The 13709-nt window shown below is 31.7% G+C and overlaps 1 protein-coding gene across 1 annotated transcript; it reads left to right on the top strand.

Moving 5' to 3' along the window:
* The first annotated feature begins 7241 nt into the window (after window positions 1-7241).
* On the top strand, window positions 7242-13465 carry LOC111375168 (calcium-dependent protein kinase 1-like). The gene is made up of 7 exons (XM_022997966.1): window positions 7242-8833; window positions 10591-10734; window positions 10973-11125; window positions 11548-11663; window positions 11822-11989; window positions 12665-12889; window positions 13109-13465. The coding sequence occupies exons 1-7, from the start codon at window positions 8035-8037 to the stop codon at window positions 13232-13234; spliced, it is 1731 nt and encodes a 576-aa protein (XP_022853734.1). The 5' UTR covers window positions 7242-8034; the 3' UTR covers window positions 13235-13465.
* The last annotated feature ends 244 nt before the right edge of the window (window positions 13466-13709 follow it).

Genomic DNA, 13709 nt, shown 5'->3' with positions numbered 1-13709 from the left:
AATCCACGAAACTATTCCATAAGGTTAGAATCACTGTTTGGTATTGTTTGTCCATCAATATAACAGTCTGAAGAGTAGCTTGTGTACCAAAATGGGTTTGGATAATTCGTTTTTGTTTAATGTCCACAGCTATACCTATAACACCTACAAAAAAATAATTTTCTTTATATATATCTTGCATTTAGTTAGTTTGAATACAATCATAAGATAACTGTGGAATGTGATAATAAAGTGATGTATTAGAAATCTTACTGATGTTGATATTTTTATCCATGTGTTGTTCTAATTCATCAAACGGAGTAAGTTGATACTGTGAGAAGACAAAGTTTAAGTTATTCTCACCTAACTCTTCAATTTTTGTTCTTCCTGTGATTGTCCACACTTTTTCATCGTTTGAGCTTTTAAACTCACTTTTGTTATCTTTCACTGTTGCATTCGAGATGATATACGTTTTTCTCAGGTCCAGCTGATCGTTAAATACAATAATATTTGCTTCATACAGTGTTGCTGTAACTTGGTTACCCTGTTTAACATTAGTGCAATTGAAAATAGTTATAAAATATACAGGCATAATAAAAGTTTAAAATTATGAAAAATATTATTACTTATGTACCTGTAAATCCATGAGGACAATATTCTAGTATCTGGTAGTCAAATTACGAGCAATCTTAGGCAATTGTTTTCCTATAAAGACTACTTTTGCAGACCAATTCATTTTTTAAGTTCCAATTTGTGGGATTAGTTTATATGATGTAGCCATCTTTGATATCTGTCAATAAGAACAACAAAAGTTAGAGTAAAAATAGTTATAAAAATGAAAAGGAATTTTTTCCAAGAAATGGAAAAATTACCGAAAATGTTTGTTTTGAAGAGTTGAGAAGCAGAAATGAGGTACAATATGTGAATAAACTTGGAGTAGAAATGTATGGTATTTATAAAACATCTAGAAGAGATATTTAATGGATATTTTGAATTTTTTAATATATAATTTAGGCATAGGAGAAATAAAGGTAAAGTATACTACGTGAGCGATATGTTGGAAGGATAAATTTAAAAGTAATTGTAGCACATGTCAGTTGAAAAATGAAAAATATCTATTATCAGATAAGATATAATTATACTTGTCTATTTATCATTTAATACAAATTGTACTTGTGTATATTATACAAAAGATCTGCTATTAATATATGTAATTTTGTTATACGTAAATTTTTAAAGTAATAATTATAGTAATGAAATAAAAAAATTGCTAACTTTGTTAAATTTTTTACATAGTTGTTTTGTTTTTGTTTATTTATATTTTATATTTATTAATATAGAAGTTTTAAATATGAATATTTGTAAATTGTAACTACATATATTTAAATGTATGAAACATTTTATAAATTTACTTATTTTATTTGAAAAGTACAGTTTAAAATTTTATATAACTAAAATATGTAAAAATGTAATTGTTATTATCATTTGACATGGAGGTTTTACTTTTGAATTCTTAATTCAATCATTATTATTCAATTAAAGTAATAGATAATGCAAAAGAAATATATAGAAATAAATATTGTGAGTATTACATTATCATATAGTTGAAATGCACGGGGTTTTGTTTTTTTTAAGGAAATATTAGCATGCTTGATTGTTTTATAAGCTAAAGAATTTAAAGAATTATTTAAAGTGGTTAATAGAATCATTGTATGTTTTGCTGTTGTGATGGTATAGAACAAATTTGAATAATAGTAAAAATAGTTCTATATATAGTTGTAGTCATTGTACAAGCACTCCTTAGTACTTTGGAGTATATACATTATGGAATACAAAAGACGACATCAAAATTTGTAAAAAAAACCTTTCTATGTCCAAAACATGAATAGATTATTTAATGTAGTACTAAGTAAAACGTAAGGCAAAGATAATCATTATTATTATTGAGCCAAAATCAAGAAGGGTATATATTTATGCTCATCCCAAGTTGTTTTCCTGTTTCCTTAACAATTGCTAATTGATTACTTACAAAGATTCACAATAATGAATTACTAACATAGTTGAATGATGAGACATTCATGCTAAAATTTCTTTAAAGAAAAGGATGGTATACTAAGTATATAGCGAATTTGGGTTCTATCTAACTTCGATAATTAGTGGAAAAGATTAGTTCTAAATAAGATTGGATATGGAAAACGTGCGTAATTTAGTTTCCCAATAATAAAAAAATATTGCAACTATTAATATTAATTGTGCAACTGTAAATGGTACACTTACCATTTTGCTTTAGCACAATATAGGAACTACTCATGTAGCATGTTGGTAAATGAGATACTGACTCATAGCGTGTAATGAAGTATACAGCAGCATCAAGCTTTAGTTTCTTTTTCACAAGTTATGAATATATTCTTTTATGTCTCCATCATAATTCACAAGAATGTATGAAATTTGTAACAAGCAAGAAATATTAGGGAACATATTTTGTTTATGGAATCTAATTGACATTGTTTAAATGCAAAAGAAAACTATTCGCAAATAACTTTAAACACAACCAATATTTTACACTTTCAAGTACACATGCAAATAGATGAGGAAATTCATATGTGCAGCTATTTACTTGAGTATGTTATTTTATCTTTCTTCGAAGTAAATAGAAAGTTCTATTACAAATGAAATAAATATATGGATAAAAGAATATGTATAGACCTACTTTAGCAATAATAAACTTTTTTGTAAAACATAAACCCTCGAAAACATTTAATTTTTTGTTTGATTAATGTTTATACATATGTATCATGATTCATTTCTCTAAAATAAACACAAAAATACATTTCCAGAAAAGAAAAAATTCTCATCTTAAAAATTAAATATCAATTTGATTACTTAGAAGGATAAGATAACAGAGAAAAGATGGGCACTTACGGAAATGATAATACAAACTGACATCCAAAGCATTATGAAGATACGCAATGGTATATCAAAAGTTTTAGCAACACGAGCATGTGATATTTTGAATATGGAAAATATATGTTAACAAATATAAAACTTTGAAATACAAGTCATGTATTATGAATAACAATGTAACGCAAATAATAAAGCTTATTATTCAATTTTCTTTCTTGAGTTCTAAGTCACAAATTCTGGAAAAATAATTTTACTATAGACTAAATTTTATTAAAAAAATAAACTTATTGAAATTTTATTATTTAAATACATCAACATTACAATTACTAACCATAAGTAGAGGGATTTGCAATAATAGGCTGAACTTTGAAAAATTCATCATTCTCACATTTGGCTTTGTGCATGTTGGACTACTTGAAATATAATAAAGTATAGGAGAAAAATATACAATCGTCGAATATATATAAAATAAAAATATAGAAATTTTACCACAACAACAAATGACTGCAAAATTAACAAAATTTGTCAAACTGAAGTGTGTAGTACAACTTGTTCCAATTATGAAGCCATTTTAAGCCATCAAATGTAGAAGCCGGAATAAATATCTTCAATATTAGAGAATGGAGTAAGATATCTATGGAGTTTACATTTTTTATGTTTCTTTTTAGTATTTATTTAAAGTTTTCAATGTGGAAATCTTATTTTAGATTACCAGCATTTCCTACTATTCATTCTCCTCAATTCATTCTTACCTTGTATCTTTTCTCATTGCCAACTTTTACCTACTATGAAAAATTTCATCCTTCAAAATGACTACTGCATTTTTTTGTTGATGAAGAAAATACTTGATGGTCAATAATATCTACTATCATTAAAGTTCTTCTGCACTCTCACAATTGCAAAATATACAACAACTGTACTAACCAAATTGAATGAGTCTTAGAGAATTTCTAGGGTCTTATTATTATTATTATTATTATTATTATTATCATCATCATCATCATCATCATCATCATCATCATCATCATTATTATATAAAAGAGTCGATCACTTTGCATTATTATAAGTAAGTATTACTACTTTTGCAATTCTATGATTACATATATTTTATCTAATGTATATTCCTTTTTATGTTTTACTCATTTACTTTTCCAAGTTTGTTGAGGGATGCACACAACATGATAGTACTATGTTTGATAATCGTGTGCCAAATTTTAGGAAGTTGAAACTATTCTATGAAATCATTTTTCCTTCGATATATTTGGTAAGAATATCTAAAAAAATGATAGATTATGATTGAGCAGCAATGCTTGGATGTGCCTCAGAGTGAATTCAAAATGAAAGAGAAATGTAAGAAGAGAAGAAGTAGGAGAAGAGAGCTTGGAAGTTGAAATCCTAAAATCTCCAAAAATAAAACATTACCTAATGAAAATCATAGCACTCAAAAAAGGTCTCAGGTTGAAACCTTAACTTCAAGAAAACAGGTTTATCAAAATAAAAAAAAAAAAATCAACAACACGAAAAGGAAAGTTAAAAACATAACATCCATACATGCATTAAAACGATTTTTTTTCCTATTATATAATCTAAAACAATTAACTATATGTTATACTTTTCAAAAAAAAAATGTTTCAAAATATTCAGCAAAATGAAAATAGATTTTAAGAAAATAGATCTATAAAAACCCTAAAAAGAAAATTCAACTGAGCACGACAACATTAAAACCAAATATGAATTTCATTTCTTTTGAATTTAATAACAAAAAATAAAACTTTTTTTGTTTTTTTATTAACTAAAATCAGATCCCATTAAATCAAATAAACACAAAACCATTCGTTTTCCACTATAGATCTAAAACAAATAAAAGCTACATCAAAAACCAAATTAATCATATAAAAACCAGCAACAGAAATTCCCAACTTTCTTTTCATAATTTCTAAGAATTTGTGTAAAAGAATTAATACCTCGCTCGTCCTCGTTGTCGTTGCAATTATTCTATCGTTAACTCTTTTTTTATGGATAATTGTTAGGGAGTTTAATATTTTTGTTTTGAATTTTTAACACAGAATGAAATTGGGGAAGTATAAGAGAGCTACCGATTGGATTGATAGAGTCGGCGAAAATATGCAAGTGGTTTGGAGAAAATGAAATGTAAAAGATAATATCTTGCTAAATAGTCAAAAAAGATGGGCTAAAAAGTTAAAAATAAGAAAAGGCGCTGCAAACTAGTTTTGCTACAGTAGTGTGAAACCTAAGGCTACAAAAATGAATAGTAAACTCAAAGAGACTCTTATAAGAGAAGGTAGGAAAACAATTCATACCACGCTCGTCCTCATTGTCGTTGCAATTATTCTATCGTTAACTCTTTTTTTATGGATAATTGTTATGGAGTTTAATATTTTTGTTTTGAGTTTTCAACAGAGAATGAAACTGGAGAAGTATAAGAGAGAGGCAGATTGGATTGATAAAGTCGGCGAAGATATGCAAGTGGTTTGGAGAAAATGAAATGTAAAAGATAATATCTTGCTAAATAGTCAAAAAAGGTGGGCTAAAAAGTTGAAAATAAGAAAAGGCGCTACAAACCAGTTTTGCTACAGTGATGTGAAACCTAAGGCTACAAAAATGAATAGTAAACTCAAAGAGACTCTTATAAGAGAAGGTAAGAAGTAATAAAAAATAATTTATTCAAATGTATTTGAAAATAAAAATTTACTTAAAAGTAATTTTAACTTATTTTTAAGCTTTCGCATTTGATGGATCTATTACTATTCATGGATGCATATTTATTTGCCTATTTGGTGGATATGTTTAGGGATAATATACCCTTGTTTGAGCAACATTATTTTCATAAAAATGCATTTTTGAATAGTGTATTGAGAAGAAATATGTAGTTAAAAATAATGAAAAATTTTGGATTTGCATGTAATATTATTTTGTTGAAAAATATGTTATTGAAATAATGTCAAATAATTGTTTAAGAATATATTTTTTTTAACTGTGGCTCAAACAGGGCCATAATAGACGATACTTTAGTTAATTTTCTTTGATCGTATTGTCTAGTCACCTTCACCTAACGTGTTATTCTAGATTAGAGCATTGTGCAATGGTTGCACGCTATAGTCGATTTTTATCCCAAAAATGTTCGAATCCTGTAAAAAAACAAAAAAAATACCTTGCATGCTTGTAATTTTAATCCCTTTACTTCATAAAATTTTCATTTCATAACATTTGACACATGTGAAGCCTAGAAAGAAATGGGATGAAGAGCCCACACGGGCATGATGCAGTGGTAAAGTAGGAAAGTTCTATATGGAGCATCGGATGTTCGAATCTCCGCGGCATCTAGAAGCCAACATTTATGTCGGAAGGCAGTTGTCTTGTGGAGGCAAAGTTATGGTGTGCTTTGTCGCCCCTCCGAGAGTCCTGTCCACACGTTGTAAAGGGAGGTCTACAAGAAGGAGAACCGTATCCTAAATGTCCGGTCCAAGTGTGTATAAGCTATGATCATATCCAAATTTACCTCAGTGGTGAACCATGGGGGAAGGTTGCCACTTTTCAAGATTAATCAGATGAAACTTGGACACCTGAGTTATAAATAAAAAAAAATAAAAATAAAAGGATGAAGAACTCAAATTTCAATGATAGGTAGAAATTTAAGAAGGCTCATGGTAGGAATTTTAGGTAGCCTATTGAAAAAATATATTGAATACAAGTTCTATTTGCTCTCTAAAACTAGACGTATAAAAGACAATACGGTGAAATGCTAAGTGACGCTATGTATTCTTCCACACTATGCAAAATAGCATGATAACGAATAAAAGAAGAAAAATCTATTAAGCATTGTTTCTTAATAGTTTGATATTCACGTTGGATAAATTTGAATAGCTCAAAACAAGATGAACACAACAAAATTTTGAATTCATATCAATCATAGAATAAAAATATCTCGAGGTTTTTTAATCGCTTAAGATTAGAGTAATTCGTGTTAATAAATTGCTAATAAGTTCAAATTCTATTGAGAGGAGAATCGATTATCAATTAACAAATTAAGAATAACAAATCAGCATTGAGTAGGAATAGGTAACTCATTTCTTGTCTTCTATCTCTTGGACAAAACATTATGTTATGTAATATATGAAAATCACTACCAATACCATATTCCTAAATAAATTGCATGCTAATTACAACTAACAAATTGCTTGCTTGTTTGATATTATTTTCAAGTGTTATAAATAGTGTGTTCTATAAAACATGTAAATAAAAAAATTATTAATAAGTCTTGAGTTTTACGAAATATGTGAAGAATTATAATTTAAATTTTTGTACATGCACAAGTTCGTAGATGAGCCAGGCAAAGTGAAGCTAAGTTCGATGTTTTACATATAGTTGACACAAATCCCACTCAAGCGAAAATTGTCCAACCAAGAAACTCAAGGTTGAAATATCCGGAAAAAAAACGCGTTTTTTATGCGAGTTTGTCTAGATTTTACATAATTAAACATGAAAATGCATCAATTTGCTTAATTAATTTTATACTACTTTAATATTTAATGGATATCAACTCAGGAATGTGACCGGTTCTCATCAAGATCTCAAGTTTTTCTTCATTGCAGTGTGTAGCAGCCTGTTCATATTCTTTGACCCTACTTATAAAGTAGAATTTTGCTGTGAAATATGAAATCTTAAAGCTTGTAACTTTGTTTTTTCCCCCCTTTCTTCCGATCGTTCTGTCCTTTTCTGTTCTTTTTATTATTAATTGTGCCAGTTCCTGTTCAATCAATGCATATTTTTCGCCTAAGACTTCGTTAACTCGATACTTTTTCGATTTTCGTTGTGCTTTCTTGATTGTTCATGTGAATTACAGTTGAAAGTTGACTTGTTTATTCTTTAATTTGGTTAGTTGATTTGAAAATACTTAAAACTATTGAATTGTTTGGGGTATTTAGGTTTTCTTAGTAGGTTTTCTGGGCTAATTAAAAGGTTCATTAGGAATTATTTTTGGCGAAACGAGGTGGAAAAGAAGAATTTTGATTTTTGAAGGTGATGGGTTTTTTTGGGAATGATCTTAGGATTAGATCTTATTTACTTACTAAGCATAAGATTTAGCGCTTAATGCTAAAGGGGTTCTGAGGAAATTGATTTAGGGATTAGATGGGGAACACTTGTGTTGGACCAAGCATATCCAAAAATGGTATTTTTCAATCGGTTTCAGCTGCCATTTGGCGATCCCAAATGCCAGATAATAATGATTCTTCTGTTAATGGGGAGACCGCGAAAAATGAGATGCCAACTTCTGGTAGGGAACCAGAGTCACCCATGCCAGTCCAAAACACGCCACCCGAACAAGTGACAATCCCAAAGCCGGAAACTAAACAAGAAGAGCCGGCTAAACCTAGAAAGCCTCCTCATATAAAGAGGAATAACAGTGCAGGGCTTAGGACTGATTCTGTTTTGCGGAGGGAAACTGGAAATCTGAAGGAGTTTTTTAGATTGGGGAAGAAATTAGGACAAGGGCAGTTTGGAACAACATTCCTTTGCGTGGAAAAAGAGACGGGCAAAGAATACGCTTGCAAATCGATTGCCAAGAGGAAGTTATTGCATGATGATGATGTTGAGGATGTTAGAAGGGAAATTCAGATAATGCACCATCTAGCTGGGCATCCAAATGTTATATCTATTAAAGGGGCATATGAGGATGCTGTTGCGGTTCATGTTGTTATGGAGTTATGTGCAGGTGGGGAGCTTTTCGATAGAATCATTCAACGAGGGCATTATACCGAAAGGAAGGCCGCTGAGCTTTCTAGGACTATAGTTGGAGTGGTGGAAGCTTGTCATTCTTTGGGAGTTATGCATCGTGATCTCAAGCCCGAAAATTTCCTTTTTGTTGATCACAAGGAGGAATCTCTCCTCAAGACAATCGACTTTGGATTGTCAATATTCTTCAAGCCAGGTACATAATGCAATTATTCTTTGTTTGTCTCTACACGTGAGTGAAATTAATACTTATTCACACTCCAGAAATCTGGAATTGCAAGAGCATGTAAATAATTTTTTACTAGTTAAAAGATTTTGACAGTATGGTAAGAGTGTCTTTCAATACAAGCAACTTATTGATTTAAAAGCAAGAAAAAATGTATAATATACATACATATTAGAATAATGACTAGAAGATGTTCTTTCATCATTAAACTGTGTCGTCTCAGTTTTAATTTGGACTAAAATGTGTGTGTTTTCTAGATATCATTTGTATTTTCCATTATGCCCACATGTTTCAAATCATTTTGAGATAGAGTTGAACTAATAGGCCATTCTCCCTATAGTTTTTCACTGGAACGTAGATTTTAGCTGCCTGAATTTTTTTCTATTTTTATTTGCAGCATTTATTTATTTGTTTCTTGTATCTATCACACAGTCATAACTTAATCATTGTGTCCTCAATGAGGATCCTCCAAGAAGGGGTGTTTGCGCAGACACCACTGTTACGGCACATTGGGTAGAACCCACTGTTAACATTGGCCTGTAATGCGGAGGTGCCCGATTTGCTGATAAGTTTACAAGACAGAGATTCATGATAAAGTTTTACCACATCTTGTCACCCGAAGTATCCCCCTTGCAATGTGACCACCTTTTTGTGTATTAGATTCTGCTCAACTTGGTAAAATTTAGAAAGTCAACCAAGTTGTAGACTTCAAATTGAGGGCCTTTTACAGGACACAATCGAACAAGAACGAGACTTGAGAAAGAAATGGGAAGAGAGGGAGAAAGGAGAGACAGAATCTAACTATTATCAAGCATAAGCCCTCTTTAAATAGGGCTAGATAACCTAATTTAAGTAGTAAACCAACTAAAAGAATAACATAAAAACACTAGAAAATCTTTTAAATTAGAACCTTAATTGCTTTTCCTAAAATAAACTCTAAACATGGAAAGTCTTCATTTAATATATCTTATAGGATCACCATAATTTCTCTCGGCTAAGAGAACTTGGCACGATGAGGTAGATTGCAACTTCTTATCGAAAGAGGACGATTTTTCTTCTTGACTAAATAACGATACTGATCATATAATGACACATGGAGAATAATGGTATCATTAGTAGAGAAATATATGTGAGCATGAAAACGGCAAGTGATTGGTCCACTTTTGAGAGCAAATCCTCAATTGGTTCAAGAGATTGCAGAGGATGCTGAGGAAGCTTTTTTCCATTTGTAATTAATTATTCTCCCAACTTTTTATAGGCACATAATAACATTTTGGGGACAAAACTTATGTTAAAGTGATTTTGTTTCTTTTCTTTGTTCCTTTTTTTGGAGGAAAACCAAACAAAGCAACAATGTGATGTTTTCTCTCCGTTTTGTATCTCCCTCCTTTTGTCTCTCCCCCTCCTCTTTTCTTCCTCTCTTTTCTTCTTTTCTCCCTGTTCTCGTTCCCTTCCCCCTCTCCTATAACCCTACTATTTGGTTTGATTGAGTTATACCTGAACAATTTTTTACTTTCTCATTCTCATTTGTTCTCAAGATAGCTCGTGAATTTGTTCAGATTAATGCTTTACGATATTGTTTCATGTTGATGGAATATATATTCAGATAATTTGCATCCTTGAATCAGACATTGATAAAACTTTCAAAAGCTTTTTTTGTGTTGCATGTCTTTTTCCTTTGGTTTACTTTCGTATATAACGAGGAACTGTTACTAATCAATTTTCAGGGGAAAAATTTACTGATGTGGTGGGTAGTCCATATTATGTTGCACCAGAAGTTCTCCGAAAGCGCTACGGGGTTGAAGCCGATGTTTGGAGTGCCGGAGTAATTGTTTATATTTTACTCAGTGGAGTTCCTCCTTTCTGGGCCGGTGAGAATTGTGAAAGTTTATATTCGATGAATTATGTCAACGTCTTGTCTACCTTTGACTATTCTCGCATGTTTGTACATGGTATTAAACCGTTTGGTTAGTAGTATGAACAATATTTTAGCCACTTTTCCTTTCTTAATATTGTCTAGTATTATTCAATCCGCCTCACCAAACATAACATAAATGTCATAATTTGTATTGATATGAATGTAGCCCCTCTCTTCTCTAATGACTACAGAAAACGAGCAAGGAATATTTGAACAAGTCCTACATGGCGATCTTGACTTTGCATCAGATCCCTGGCCAAGTATATCAGAAGAGGCAAAAGATTTGGTTAGGAGAATGCTTGTTCGAGACCCCAAACAGCGTTTAACTGCACACGAAGTCCTGTGTAAGTATCTCAGATGGAATTATTTTAAATTAGTATATATATTATGACGTGGAGAGTTGCTTGATTAAAGTTGGAAGAGAGTTGGGTTGCCAAAAATTTTGACTAAATAAGTTTATACTCTATTCTTGTTTTTGAGATCCCTATTCCAAATCTAAATTCTGAAATGAGCAATTTCTGCTAATAATTATTTTGATGCATTTTTAGATACCCTAGGCGTTCCTTAGGTAAAAGTCATAGCGTCAACGATCGAATGTAATGGGTTCTCTCTTTTCTTTCATCAGTTGAATGCAGAGCAAAGGAAAATATCTCATCTTTACCTTGGTCATAATTCTCATGACGCATTCCCTCTCTCTCTCTCTCTCTGTGTGTCAGACAATATTTATCAACTTTTTTGGCTCACCCGAAGCTTAATCTTTCTGCAGGCCACCCTTGGGTTCAAGTTGAAGGAGTGGCTCCTGACAGGCCTCTCGACTCGGCAGTTTTGAGTCGTATGAAACAATTTTCAGCGATGAATAGACTCAAGAAAATGGCTCTTAGAGTAAGTCTTAGGATTTTAAGGCTGCTGTTATATGTCTAACAAAGATATTAAGTTGTACAGATACACATTTGGATATAATAAAATGAATTGTGTAATATATTCTAAAGGCTAAACATACATATCATTTATCTGCTTGATTAGATATACATATGTTTCAGGTAATTGCCGAGTCCTTATCCGAAGAAGAAATTGCTGGCCTGAAAGAAATGTTTAAGATGATAGATACGGATAACAGTGGCCAAATCACTTTTGAAGAACTCAAAGCTGGACTGAAGAGAGTCGGCGCCAATCTGAACGAGTCCGAGATTTATGATCTAATGCAAGCGGTAAGTCCCCAATCAAATGTATAGCTTCTGTACTCTTTAACTGCTTGCCTAAAATTTCCTACCACTGAAGAACGATGTCATTCTGCATTTGACACCAACAGCAACAGCAACAACAATTTAAGTGTTATTCTCGGAAAATTTGGTTGGCAACTTTAATCTTTCTTCACCACTCTACTCAGTTCATTGCTAAATCTAGATGGAAATTTAAAGCAACTAGATCCTTAGCTACCCCTTCCTCTTTTCTTAGTGTGCTCTACCGAAATCAAGTCACTTTTAGTAATGGAAACCTCGTTAAATCAATTTAAACAGGAACCAACCACCAATGTTACCCTTTCCTTAGTTTTTTCCTTGATTGGCACTACATCCACATGTTGGTGTATATTCTCATTTCTTTCATCTTCTGGATATTCTGATTTCTGTAGTTTATTTGCCTAACACTCGTAACCATGAAGCATATCTGGTCAAATCGCTATTATATAGAACTTGCCTTTAACCCTAACGAAATTTTCCGATCACAGAGAATTCCTGCAGCACTTTCTGTTTTGTCCGACTTGCTCTTATCCTATGCAGTACATTCCCTTCATTCGTGTTTCTTAGATTTCATTGACCACTGTAAAAGGAGGATACTATTACCTTCTTTTTTCTGTAATATTCTCCAATTCTCTGTGATTGCAGGCAGATGTCGATAACAGTGGAACCATTGATTACGGGGAGTTTGTAGCTGCAACATTGCATCTCAACAAAATTGAGAGAGAGGATCACTTATTTGCTGCATTCTCATACTTCGATAAAGATGGAAGTGGCTATATCACCCCAGACGAGCTTCAACAAGCTTGTCAAGAGTTTGGCATGGAGGATTCGCGCCTTGAAGAGATGATCCGGGAAGTTGACCAGGACAATGTAAGTTTATCCGTTGGTATTATTTTGATCAACATGGCATATTTAATAACAAGAAAGAAAGGGCAAGTATGCCATGTTGATCAATGGCATCGAGTTCTAGGCTCCATCTTCTTACCATGTGGCTACTATATAAAAATAATGAAGCAAATAATGCATAATATGTATGCATCGTACAGACCGTGTTTAGAATTCACGACAAGGTTCTTTCTTCTTTTGCAGGATGGACGTATAGATTACAACGAGTTTGTTTGCATGATGCAAAAAGGGATTCCTATTGCTGGTGGTGGTAAGCGAGGCCTAGAGACTAGTTTCAGCATAAATTTCAAAGACGCGCTTAAATTTTAATACGGGCTTTCATGATGTTTTTGTTCCTTATTCTTTTCTTTTCTTTTCTTTTTCTTCCTCGTCCTATCGAAGATGAGGTTGGAATGGTATAGTAAGAGGTTGGAATGGTATATAGTAAGAAGCCCTTGTGGTTAAAACTCTCCTTGTTTCTCTGACTGCTGTAATGTGAAGGCAACAAAAACCAATTTTGCAGTAAAATTTACTCTTTGGTGAAGAATTATCCTCTTTTCATCTCTGTGCAATGTTTCTGTTTAGTAATTAATTAATGTGCAACTTTAACCGCATCAAATGTGTTAAAGAGTACCAGTTTGTGAAAGAAATCAATGTGAATGATGAATTATCCTCAAATATTTTTCGTCTCGTTTTTGTTATTAACTCATTTAACTGGCGTATTTTATATCTTATAAATGTTTCTGTTCAAATAATCAAATTTTAAATTACATTGAAATGAAGAGTTAAATATTTTGTTGACCTT

This window comes from Olea europaea, unplaced genomic scaffold, assembly GCF_002742605.1.
Source record: "Olea europaea var. sylvestris unplaced genomic scaffold, O_europaea_v1 scaffold1344, whole genome shotgun sequence".
NCBI lineage: Eukaryota > Viridiplantae > Streptophyta > Magnoliopsida > Lamiales > Oleaceae > Olea > Olea europaea.
Note: the sequence above shows the minus strand (reverse complement) of the source record. Positions and strands in the feature narration are given on the sequence as shown.